Source organism: Ictalurus furcatus, chromosome 2 (genome assembly GCF_023375685.1).
Source record: "Ictalurus furcatus strain D&B chromosome 2, Billie_1.0, whole genome shotgun sequence".
NCBI lineage: Eukaryota > Metazoa > Chordata > Actinopteri > Siluriformes > Ictaluridae > Ictalurus > Ictalurus furcatus.
In genome coordinates, this window is record NC_071256.1 from 6,619,353 (window position 1) to 6,631,122 (window position 11,770).

Genomic DNA, 11,770 nt, shown 5'->3' on the forward strand with positions numbered 1-11,770 from the left:
CGACAAGCTCAAAAGGGTCCCCATCTTTTTGAGAGCTGAGTTTCTTATATTTGAATCCACAGTCATGTTGAAGGTCACAGTGATTGAGTTTCTTTAACAGCTAACTTCAAGATTAAGAAAAAAAAACAGAACTGTTTATAGCTGCTATAACATAAGTGATAACATGAACTAACATGTTTAGTGGACGTTCCATAACAATATACATGAATATAAATGGAAAACAAGTGTTATTTTCTCAATTCACTGGTACCCAGAAAAGAACAAAAACTTTCTTCTTTTTTTTTTTTTTTTTTTTTTTTTTTTTTTTTTTTTACAAACAGGGGATATTTCAGTACCAGTGTTGGGAATAAATGTTTTTTTTTAAAAAATAATTGCGCTGGTGGAAAGGGAATTAAATGTTTGGTTGGTGACATGGTCACATCATTTGTTGATGATTTTCCTATAAGAGCACACCCTGGAGTATTTCATTTCTTACTAAGCAGTCTTAAAGGTGCATTAGGTAAGATTTCTCAAAATCAGTCGAGATTAGATCTCTATTGGGTTAAGTAGGTTGAGCTAAATAAAATTTTAATTATATTTTTTATACTCTTTGGGCCTGGCCACATGAACACATGAACACAAAGCGGTGGCTCAACTAGAGCTAGCATTAGCAATGATTATCATGACATCACTGTCCAGCACAATATACTATAACAGTATAAACACAAAAAATCAGCCTCATAATAATTCATGAGAACGGTCACAAGTGCAGACATTGTTCTTTTTTTCTTCGTAATAAGGGGTATTAGCATGTTAGCAGTGTGGGAAGTGAAGGAGTGTGAGGGAGTGTTTATAAAATGTCTGACACGATAGCTAAGTAAACACAAACATGCATTCAGGACCGTAACACAGTTTTCCAAATTGTTTTTCTCAGCCGTGTGATACTTTTCTTCAGAGGTCATGGCTTAAACCATTTTTTTCCATCACGTTCTACATATTTTTTCAGCTTATTCATGTTATTAGTAAGAAAACAAAATCAGCTATTGCACCTTTAAGCTGTCTTCGCTATAATATCATGTCAGTTAAAGTTGTTGTTTTTAACAATATACAGTAAATTTTGTAACCAGATGCAATAATATGCCATACATTTGCATTGGAAGCAAACTGCAATATGAACTTTCCATATCTTTCCACTCCTACTTACAAAATGACATTTTTTTTAGCTTAATACCAGCACTTGTGTATGTAATACCTGGGTACCAGCACTTCAAATAATTATCAAAAACAGCATAAAATATAAACAGCAGAGGCAGAATTTATTGAATCTGAGAAGAACCTGTCTCTTTATTTGTTGTTGTTTGTTTTGAATGAGGAATCAGGCAAAGAGCTGTTACTAGAGCTTCAAGGCCGTGTGGTCCAATACTTAAAGGTGAATGTGAAAAAAAATCACTTAATTATCAGGTCACTTGTTGTGAGATGGACTGTTAGAGGTTTCTCACTGACTCAAATGGAAAGGAGTGTCAGCCATCAAGCTGGCTCTTAATTTTTATTTATTTATTTTTCGATGGTCGCAACCATGGTAACTGTCGCATCATGTGGGAGTGTGGAAATTTCTCGCACATATCTGAGGCATATCTGCATCATAGAGGCAGGATATTAATTTCTCTTTGCGCCTAGGAGGCTTCTTCCAGTGGTTTATGAATTTGGACTGAAATGACTGTATTACTTCGTGTGAACTCTTATGACTATGTGTTTATTTTTAGGCTGTTGTGACAAAGTGTGTCTACATCTCAGTTTACATCTTACGCTGTGGTGGAAATGGCCCCCGTACTCACTACGAATTATAACTCACTATAAATAAGCACACTGATCTAGGTAATATATTTAGTTCGCTATTTGGGACATTATTCAGTGATTTCAGGTGCAAAAAATATATATTTTTAAAAACTTTACAAAAAAGATTCAGTCGACCAGACTAAAGGGTTCTTTGGGTTCTTCCTTGGCAGGAAGTTGTTAAAGTTTGTGTTAAAAAAGTTTCCATTAAAAAAAGTTAGAACCATTAACCTTCCAAAGAACCCTTGAGGAATCCTTTTTTTCTAAGAGATAGTGATGTGCTGCCCCATAAATCCAATCACCAACATCTCACCAACACTTTCGGGATGAACTGGAACGCTGACTGCACCCCAGGCCTCCTTGCCTGACCCCATTAACACTCTTGTGGCTGAATGAACACAAATCCCTACAGCCACACTCCAAAATCTAGTGGAAAGCCTTCCTAGAAGAGTTGAGTTTATTATAACAGCAAAGTGGGAATAAATCTGGAATGGGATTTTCAATATGGGTATGATGGTCAGGTGTCCACAAACTTTTGGCCATATCGTGTATTTGTTCTATCAAATCTTTGCAACACGGTGATTGTGACTTAATCTACGTTAGGCTAAGATTTAACAATGTTTCAATCAGGTAACGTACCTTCAAGTACAAGTCGAGTCTCAAGTCAGCAGTTTTCAAGTCAAGGTCGAGTCAATTCACCTTCATGTCCAAGTCAAGCTTCTACTCAAAGTTTAACACAGGTTCTGGATTGGGTAGCGGGTGGAAGGGAGCTCATAGGGATAGGGATGTTGTCATCCCTTATGGGTTTTGTGAAAACTTAAAGGTTCTTTAAATTCTAAAAGATTTATCCAAACTTAATAGGAAAACCAGTTATTAGGTAAATACATCAAATTCTCAAAGGGATTCTCAAGTAACAAGACTCCTTTTCGGGCTTTAGATGGAATTCAAAGTCTCAGTCTCATAAACTCTAAATATGAGTCAGGTCAAGTCATAAATAACCAAGTTCAAGTACAAGGGATGAAAATTCAGATTTAAGTCACAAAGGTAGGCTAATAGGATCCACTTTCCACTAATTTTAGTTCAATTTTCTTGATCATGTCATGGTGCATACACACTATATATTTTCATTCAGTTGGTGCAGGTGATAGGATGGTGCAAAAGTTCTTCATTTTGAATTGATATATTTTCAAGAGGTGTGCTCCTGTGGTACCAAATCCAATCAGCTCCTCTCATTTCCTGTGTGTACAATGCAGCACAGTGCCATTTTCATTAAGACATAATGAATATAGGCAGAATGACAGCGTTCACGTGCTGTGCTGTGGCCAGGGCAGACAGGGGCGTAGCTAGACCTTTTACCGGTTATATTGAATAGAAAATGTAGCTACGCCTATCTGTGTTTGGCTTGAATAGGATCCGCATCACCCATAAAAAAAACACACACACCTAAGCAACTTCGTTGGTCATTTAGTAAGCTACAAAAATGCCATAGCTAACATAACATTAGGCTTCATCTTACAAAATATGTTAGAGTTCTGAATTTAATATCATTAGCTAGGGTGCCATTGGCTACCACTTAGCTACGTCCATGCGCACAGGGAGCACATTTGTATCCCCTTAACCTGCTTTAACACTATAAACACGATAAAAATGCATACTGATCAAGTGTGTGCTTGCAATGAAAATAGTAAATGAACAATATTTCCATCCATCCATCTTCTATACCGCTTATCCTTCTTCAGGGTCACGGGGAAACCTGGAGCCTATCCCAGGGAGCATCAGGCACAAGGTGGGGTACACCCTGGAGAGGGTGCCAATCCATTGCAGGGCACAATCACATACAAATTCACACACCCATTCATACAATACGAACACTTTAGACATGCCAATCAGCCTACCATGCATGTCTTTGGACTGGGGGAGGAAACCGGAGTTCCCGGAGGAAACCCCCGAAGCACAGGGAGAACATGTAAACTCTGCACACACAGGGCCACGGTGGGAATCAAACCCCCGCCCCTGGAGGTGTGAGGCGAACGTGCTAACCACTAAGCCACCGTGCGCCCCTGAGCTATATTTAATATAGTTTTATTTCCAAAACATGGTACATTCTCCAATTCTCTTTTTGATCAGAGAAACTGAACACTCATGGGTCATTACACTGATAATATTTGATCATGTTACATGTTTAATAAGCCAAAATTGTACTTTCTTTGCAATACATCATCTCTGCCATGTTTACTTATTAAAACCTCACTACATATGACAGGAGAATTAAAGCCCAGTGCCAAAGAGATTTATGTAGATCTGCTTTCAGATCAGCTCAAACTGTGAAAAACATTTTCTACACTTCTAAAGTAGTAAAGCAGTAAGTATTTTCCAGCCTGATAAGGAAATGTGAAACTGCTTGATAGAAATGACATGATTTGATTCATGGGACATCACGAGGGTGTGGTCAGTGTCAGACAGGAAGTTGACCCAAACATCTTGGGGTAGGAAAAAATCCATTCTATTTGGGTTTTTTCGTAAGGTTTATTGCATTAGGTGAATTTAGTGTAGCCAATCCACCTACTGGCCTATACATGGGAGGTAGGAGGAAACTGGAGAAACCCATTAAAGCATTGGGAGAACATGCACAGACACGCCGCACAGACAGTAACTCGAACTCAGAGTCAAACCGGGGACCTGTGTTTATACTAGCAAGCAACAAAGCGACAGTTATGTAAGAGCAATTTGGATTGAGTCTTTCGCAATTCTATGCAAATTAGCTATGACACAGGATTAAAAACTTATTTGCGGCACCTTATTACTGTATGTGACGAGTTTGTATGTTCTTTCACAAGCATACGGTGTGTAACTCACACTCCAATGCCACATTCTTCACCAACGTAATTATTTATTACGTATTAATCTTGTTCAAATAGCGTAGCCGTAGAAGTGGGTGTGGTTCAGTTGTCTTGGTGCAGAATGTGACTGCAAATACGTTGCATGTGAACATTTGCATGTGGTCAATCTACATCTACGTGAGTGAGCGGAGAAATGGTGTTTGGTCTGCATTTAACATTTACTTTGTGTGCACCAAAATGAATATGTCTCAAACAATCCCAAAATCCAGGATTCTGAGCACACCTACATGACCTTGCTCTGTTCAACATGATTATCTACTTTCCCCCAGGTGTTTAACTTGATGTTAGTGGCTGTCAAGGACAAATCTGATTGTTTACTCTTCCCCTGTCTAAATCACTCCTGTTCATCCCTCATGCACCTCATCACTGCTCTCTAATGAGCGAATTCTGAGTGAGGTGTGTCTGTTTGACCATATACACACTTATAACACATGGCATCTCTTACATCTGGAAATAGATGGGACTCCTCAGAGAACTCCATCCCCACCCCTTTTGATTAAACATCCATTTTTGTGTATAAAAAAAAAGGTGTGAAGGTTAATTCCCAAGCGCTAATTAATTCAGTGCACGTCAGTAACAATTGGTTGTGATATGAGACGGGATCTAGAAACAGCTCAACAATGAAACTATTAGGAATGTGTTATATACACACACCATCCACTTTAGTAGGAACACCTGCACATTCCTGCAGTTATCTAATCAGTCAATCCTGTAGCAGCAGCGCAATGCAGAAATCATGTAGATACAAGTAAAGAGCTTCAGTTAGTGTTCACTTCAAACATCAGAATGAGGAACAAATGTGATCTCTGTGACTCTGATCGTGGCATGGTTGTTGGTTCCAAAAGGGCCAGTTTGAGTTGAATTGGGCAGGGGAAAAAAACAAAAAAAACATTGAGTGAGCGACAGTTCTGTGGGTGGAAACGCCTTGTTGATAAGAGAGGTCAGAGGAAAATGGCCAGATTGGTTCGAGCTGCCAGGAAGGATATAGTGGCTCAAATAATCACTCTTTACAACTGTGGTGAGCAGAAAAGCATCTCATCATGCACAGCACATCAAATCTTGAGGTGGATGGGATACAACAGTCACTATAGTCTCCCTATCAGCTCAGACCAGTCTGGTCATTCTTCTCTGATCTCCCTCATCAACCAGATGTTTCAGCCTGCATGCCCTCTCCTCACAGGATACTATTTCGTTTTTCGCACCATTCTGTCTAAACTCCAGAGACTATTGGGAGATCAGTAGTTTCTGAAATACTCAATCCAGCCCATCTGGTACCAACAACCATGCAACCATTATAGTCACAAAGATCACACTTTTTCCCTATTCTAATATTTGATGTGAATATTAACTGGACCTCTTGACATGTATTTGCATGATTATTATTATTATTATTATTATTATTATTATTATTTTGCATTGCGCTGATGCGACATGAGCATAATTGCATGAATGTGGAGGTGTACAGGTGTTCCTAAAAAGTGGACGGTGAATGCATATACACGGTATACGAACTGTAAACTTAGACAGGTAGAAGGATAGACTTAAATTAAACCTACAGTTCTGTCATATTCATTTCATTTATAATAGGAAATAAACAGAAGACTTTAGAATTTTGAAAAAATCACAACAAAGAAAGGAAATGTCCATTATCCGTAATATTTAATATTCTGCACTATTTCTAGGTCTCTGTTTAAATGTAAGCAAATCTATGATACTGGCCATTTTAACTGCTTTGTTCACAAGGTCAGATTTTCCTCATGTCTAATCTCTTCTATTGAAGCACGTGTTCAGATGACACTCCGGTGGATTTGATCTAAAAAGGATCATAAGGTTTTGCGCAAATGTGTGGAGTCAGAGCAAATAATAAGTATATCTGAAATTCATGTCAATATTTCAAAGATTCTACTTTTCACTCGAGTTGTTGTCAATAATATCATTTGTAATGAAAATTGTTCCGTTCAATTAGAAAAGAATGCAAAACAGAAGCATTTTCAAGAGTGGTCTCAGGCCTTCGGACACCACTGCATATACGCTTAGTCTACGTTTAGTGTCTCCTCCAAAGGCATATATCCAGTTTTGCATGCTTTTCCACACTCAGTTTAAAAGTGCATTATTCATCCAAACAGAATAAACACGGAATAAACTCGAGATGGTGTGTTAATTGGGATTTCCTTTATTTCCACAGCTTATGCAAATGCTCCTGATGTAAACTGAAGATGAAGATGAGGTAGGAGAACGGCTCTCTGTGTTGTAGGAACGCTGTCAGAAATGATTATTTACTTCATCTTTAGTGTGCTGGAACTTTTGGAAAGATCCATATTTCGATAAAAAAAAAATAATTAGTATGACCTTTAATCATAATGATTATTTAATTTTTTATTTATTTTTTTTCATAATAGCAGCAGTTCTTAAACTCCATTGGCCGACAAATCGGCAACATTTGCAAAAAATATAGTCACAGAACATATCGCCTATACTGTTTGTGCAGAAGCTTATATTACAGCAGTAGCTTTGTTGATGGAGGCTCGTTACATCAACACTGCGGCCTTATTGTGCCGGAAATGTGTCGATTTTGTAGTAATGCCCTCCAATTGATTTGCGTTCCATGGCGAGGTTCATTTGCATTTGGTATATGATAACGTGCCACACGCAGCTTCACAACTGCAGACCTCATTTGGAGAATAATAATTGTTTTATAAATAACAATACAGCCGTGGCAGGGAGCTGATGTTTCCATTTTCAGCAATAGGCGTTCGGATACGTCAGACCAGCTGTCAAAATCGGAGCGCTCAGGAATAACTACCCACAGTGCGATGAAAATGCGAGAGCAGAAAACAAGAATGCAAAACGATCCACAGATATCAGAAGAGTATTTGCGAAAAATAATAATAATAATAATAATAATCCTAATAATCATCATAATACAAGGAAATTAAAAATACCCACCAACACACCTTTCTCATACATTTATAGCATGATGGCTTTTCTTATTACAACCATTTGAATTGAAGCGTGCCTTACTTTCTGTGCATTTATATTCTATCCAGCACATTCCAGACTTCTACTTATTGGATCTACTGACAAAAACCGTATCCATTCTGTCAAAGCCATATTCATGTTTGATTACTTTACAGTGGCGTGAGAAATACTCGAATTCTTTTTCCTCAACTGGGAATTACATTGCAGCAGGACCAAATGAAGATCTTAGTTAATATCTTCATTTCTTTACGATAAACAACCGCTTTTGCAGTATTCATGCATAGAAATGCTGAGTGATAAAACATAGGACCAAATTACAGAGTACAAATCCTAAATCAAGCACTAAATATCACACACTTAATATTTTCTTAACATAGACTACCGTTTTTCCCTACACTTTTTTTGCATGGCAGAGCGAATCGTTCGAGTGACCTTTTAAAAATATCAAGGACAAACATTCTGCAAGCTAAAGTCATCCTAGTGTAACCGGATAAGCAACAATGGAGTTCATGTGATGGGGCCCGAAAGAGTTACACCCCAAAGATGATTCAATCTTAAGTTTTTTTTTTTTTTTTTTAAACTTCACAGCACTTCCTCTTATACCATAGCAAATCTGCAAACGATATTTGAAACATTTTTTGTCCTGTCACGAAGCTCTCACACAATGACGACTCCTTCCATAATCCCTGTCAATGATGCCTTCACCCTGTCAATGATTATACATCTTTCTTTGCTAAATACATTTCTAATCACATTATTTTGATAAAAAATACTTCAGTCCCTCCTTTTTTTTGTTTTTTTTTTTGCAATCGTGGAAATTTATGCAAAATTAAGCAAACTACGCAATATTCCGAGGAGCTTGTAATTTTTCAAAATTACGCCAGATTTTCACAGATTTGGGCCAAAACGTGTCGTGATGTCATCACAACGAGCATTCAGTCAAAGCCCTCTTTGATTCACATGCATCAAACATGAATAGAGCTAAAACGTCTCATTTACCAACAAACATCTCTGTGAAAGAACAATTTTGTGCAATTGCCATTTCGCCAATTCGAATAGATTTCCGCAAAAAAAACCAAAAAAAAACACACACACACGCACACACACACACAAAAACTCTGCAAACTGCATCGCAAATTTTGGAGGAAAAAAAAGCCACAGCAAAATCAAGCATTTTTAGCTCCAACAATCACAAAGAAACTCTGTGAAATCTGATATGTGGTTTAAGTGGAGCCATATACTATAAGAATGATAACGTATTAGATATACAACCAGAACTACTGTCCAGGTGCTGTTACAGAAAAACGATCAACACCTTCTGACCAATCAGAATTGAGAATTCAACAGCGCTGTAGTACAGGGTGTCCCAAAAGCCTTTCATTAACACTTTTTAGCCAAATGTCTTCCAAAATTTTCCATATTTGGTTTATATTATATACTTATAATAATTTTTGACAAAAGAAGAACCTACAGTATTGAAGTCAATACTGGTTGCGATGGACTTTAACAGGAAACATGGCGAGCACATCACACAAGACAATGTTACCAAACTTATTAACAAGTTCAAAAAGATTGGAAGTGTTGCGGACTGACCGAGAAGTGGACGTCCACGAACATCCAATGACGAAGGAACAACCGACGTGGTGCTGGCATGAGTAGTCCCCTGTGTATGGAGACTTTTGGGACACCCGGTATAATTACTCAATAAATTATCGTAGTTGAATAACAGCCGAATAATAAGTTGAGACTTTAAAGGGGGTTAAAATGTTTCTTCAGATGGAAACTTTAACCCAAAGAGCGCCATCAAAAAGCACAGTGTTCGATCTTTGATTCTAATATTTTTCACACCACTGTATAAGGCTTGATGCAGACAGAAACTCCAGGTGGTGTGTTTTACACTAAAAGCTAGAACACTGGTGTGAACATGAACAAAGCCACAGAGACACTTTAAAATCCATAGCATTTAAGTGTACCTATCTGATGGCTACATTTAAGATAAATGCTTATTGATTTTGCACTCTTTGTTGAAATATATATATATATATATATATATATATATATATATATATATATATATATGCTATGGAGAGGGACACCAGCGTTGTGATTATAGTCATAGTCTAATGTTATATTCTCATCGTTTTCCACATTGATTGGGCCTTTGAAATTCAGACTGGCCACTTCACATGCTTTCTTGTTCCAAAGTCCTCAAGATCGGCAGCAGTTAAAGCGCATAAGTTTATGGAAAGCCTGTTTGAAATCCTCATTGGACATGGTGTAAATAATAGGGTTGATGAGCGAGTTCAGGTAGCCGAGCCACGTGAACAAGTCAAAAAGCTCGGGGTAAAATGTGCACGAGGGGCAGATAGGCACGAGTAACGCATAAATGAAGAAAGGCAGCCAGCACACAATGTAAGCCCCAAGTATAATCCCTAAAGTTTTTGTTGCCTTCCTTTCCCGAGCCGCAGAGATGCGCTTCTTCTCCAGAAGCGCATCTGACATGGTGACTTTCACCTGACTGTTTGCTGGGACAGAGGCTGTACCATCGTATGACGTCAACTCAGTTGTGCCATACGTGAGCGACGTAGTGGATGCCACCGAGCCAGGCGAGTGTGTGATCAAATGGGCGGATGTGAGACGTTTGCCAGGCTTTTGGGGCGACTGTTTCAAGATCCGTTTCCGGGCCTCTACGTAAATCCTACCGTAGAGCACCACTAGCAGCAGCGTGGGGATGTAGAAGGCGCCGAAAGTGGAGTAGATGGTGTAGAAGACGTGGTCTTGGTTGACGTGGCAGCTGGTGACCTCTTCGTCCGCCTTGACCTGGCGCCAGAAGAAGGGTGGCACCGAGATGGATATGGCGATGACCCAGGCACCGGCAATCATGCCGGCTGCACGGCCACGCGTGCGCCTTGCAGAGTACCCCACGGCGTCCGTGATGGCCCAGTAGCGGTCAAGTGCAATCACGCATAAGTGAAGAATTGATGCTGTGCAGCACGTGATGTCTGATGACAACCACAGGTCACATGCCACCTGACCCAGCGTCCACGTTTGGCTTATCGTGTACGCAGCACTCACAGGCATCACCAACACAGACACGAGCAGGTCAGTGACAGCCAGCGAGCCGATCAAAAGGTTGGCAGGTGTGTGCAGCTTCTGGGATTGATATATGGTGGCAATGACGAATGCATTGGACAGCGCAGTAGCGCACGTCAGAAGAGACAGAATCACAGCCGCGCTCGTCTGCGCAAACACGCTCGCGCTCTTTTCCGCCGTCTCACCCGTGTAATTCGAGTCCGTGGAGTTGGACGAAAGGTTCAGTAGCTCTCCATACGCCACGGGGGTCGCCTTGAAGGCATCAGAGCGCTCCATCGTGTGCCGGTGGAGCAGTTTTTCAAAACGTGCGTGCGCTCATCCTCTGCGTTTCTTGCGTGTCATCTTGAAAAGAGTTATCCTCGCTCTCATTGCATGGCACACGCATATAAATAAAATAATAATAATAATAATAATAATAATAATAATAATAATAATAATAAAAAAGTAACTTCAAGGATTTCCTTCACTTTCTGTGCTGTGCTGCTATATGATATGGTATTCCGTTCCACTGGCAAAGACAAAATGACACATTAGAAAATGCATTTTTTCATGCATCCCGGCCTTCTCAAGTTGTTTATGTTCCATGCGTAAAAGAGTCGCCTTGTGCGTGTCGACCGCCCTGCAAAGCACACCTTTCTTCATCCTGTTTGTCTTGAATTCCGTGAAGCATAGCGCTGTGTGTCCTGGTCCACTTCAGAAGTTCTAATGATGCTCCCGGAGCCGCGCGCTCTGCTTTATGCGCTCGCCGCGCGCGCGCTCGGGCCATGCGCATGCACGCTGGGGGCGCTCACTCTCAGTCGCAGTCTGTCATCCACCACTTATACATCTCAATTCTCTCAATACCTATACAATGCACGCGCATAGGATGCTGACATCACTTATGTTTTAAGGAATGCAAAGTTTTAAGAGAGAGAGAGAGAGAGAGAGAGAGAGAGAGAGAGAGATTGCATGACAGACAAGTGCACGAACGACTGTTTTCTACATTA

General features: G+C 39.7%; 1 protein-coding gene across 1 annotated transcript; it reads right to left on the reverse strand.

The window, feature by feature from the left end:
- Positions 1 to 9,898: 9,898 nt before the first annotated feature.
- LOC128620529 (5-hydroxytryptamine receptor 1B-like) lies at positions 9,899 to 11,060 on the reverse strand. Its single transcript, XM_053645611.1, has one exon. The coding sequence runs from the start codon at positions 11,058 to 11,060 to the stop codon at positions 9,900 to 9,902; it is 1,161 nt and encodes a 386-aa protein (XP_053501586.1). The 3' UTR covers position 9,899.
- Positions 11,061 to 11,770: the final 710 nt, after the last annotated feature.

Bases quoted from the DNA above. Each gene is read 5' to 3' on its own strand.
- LOC128620529 (XM_053645611.1), bottom strand. From the start codon at position 11,060: ATGGAGCGCTCTGATGCCTTCAAGGCGACCCCCGTGGCGTATGGAGAG.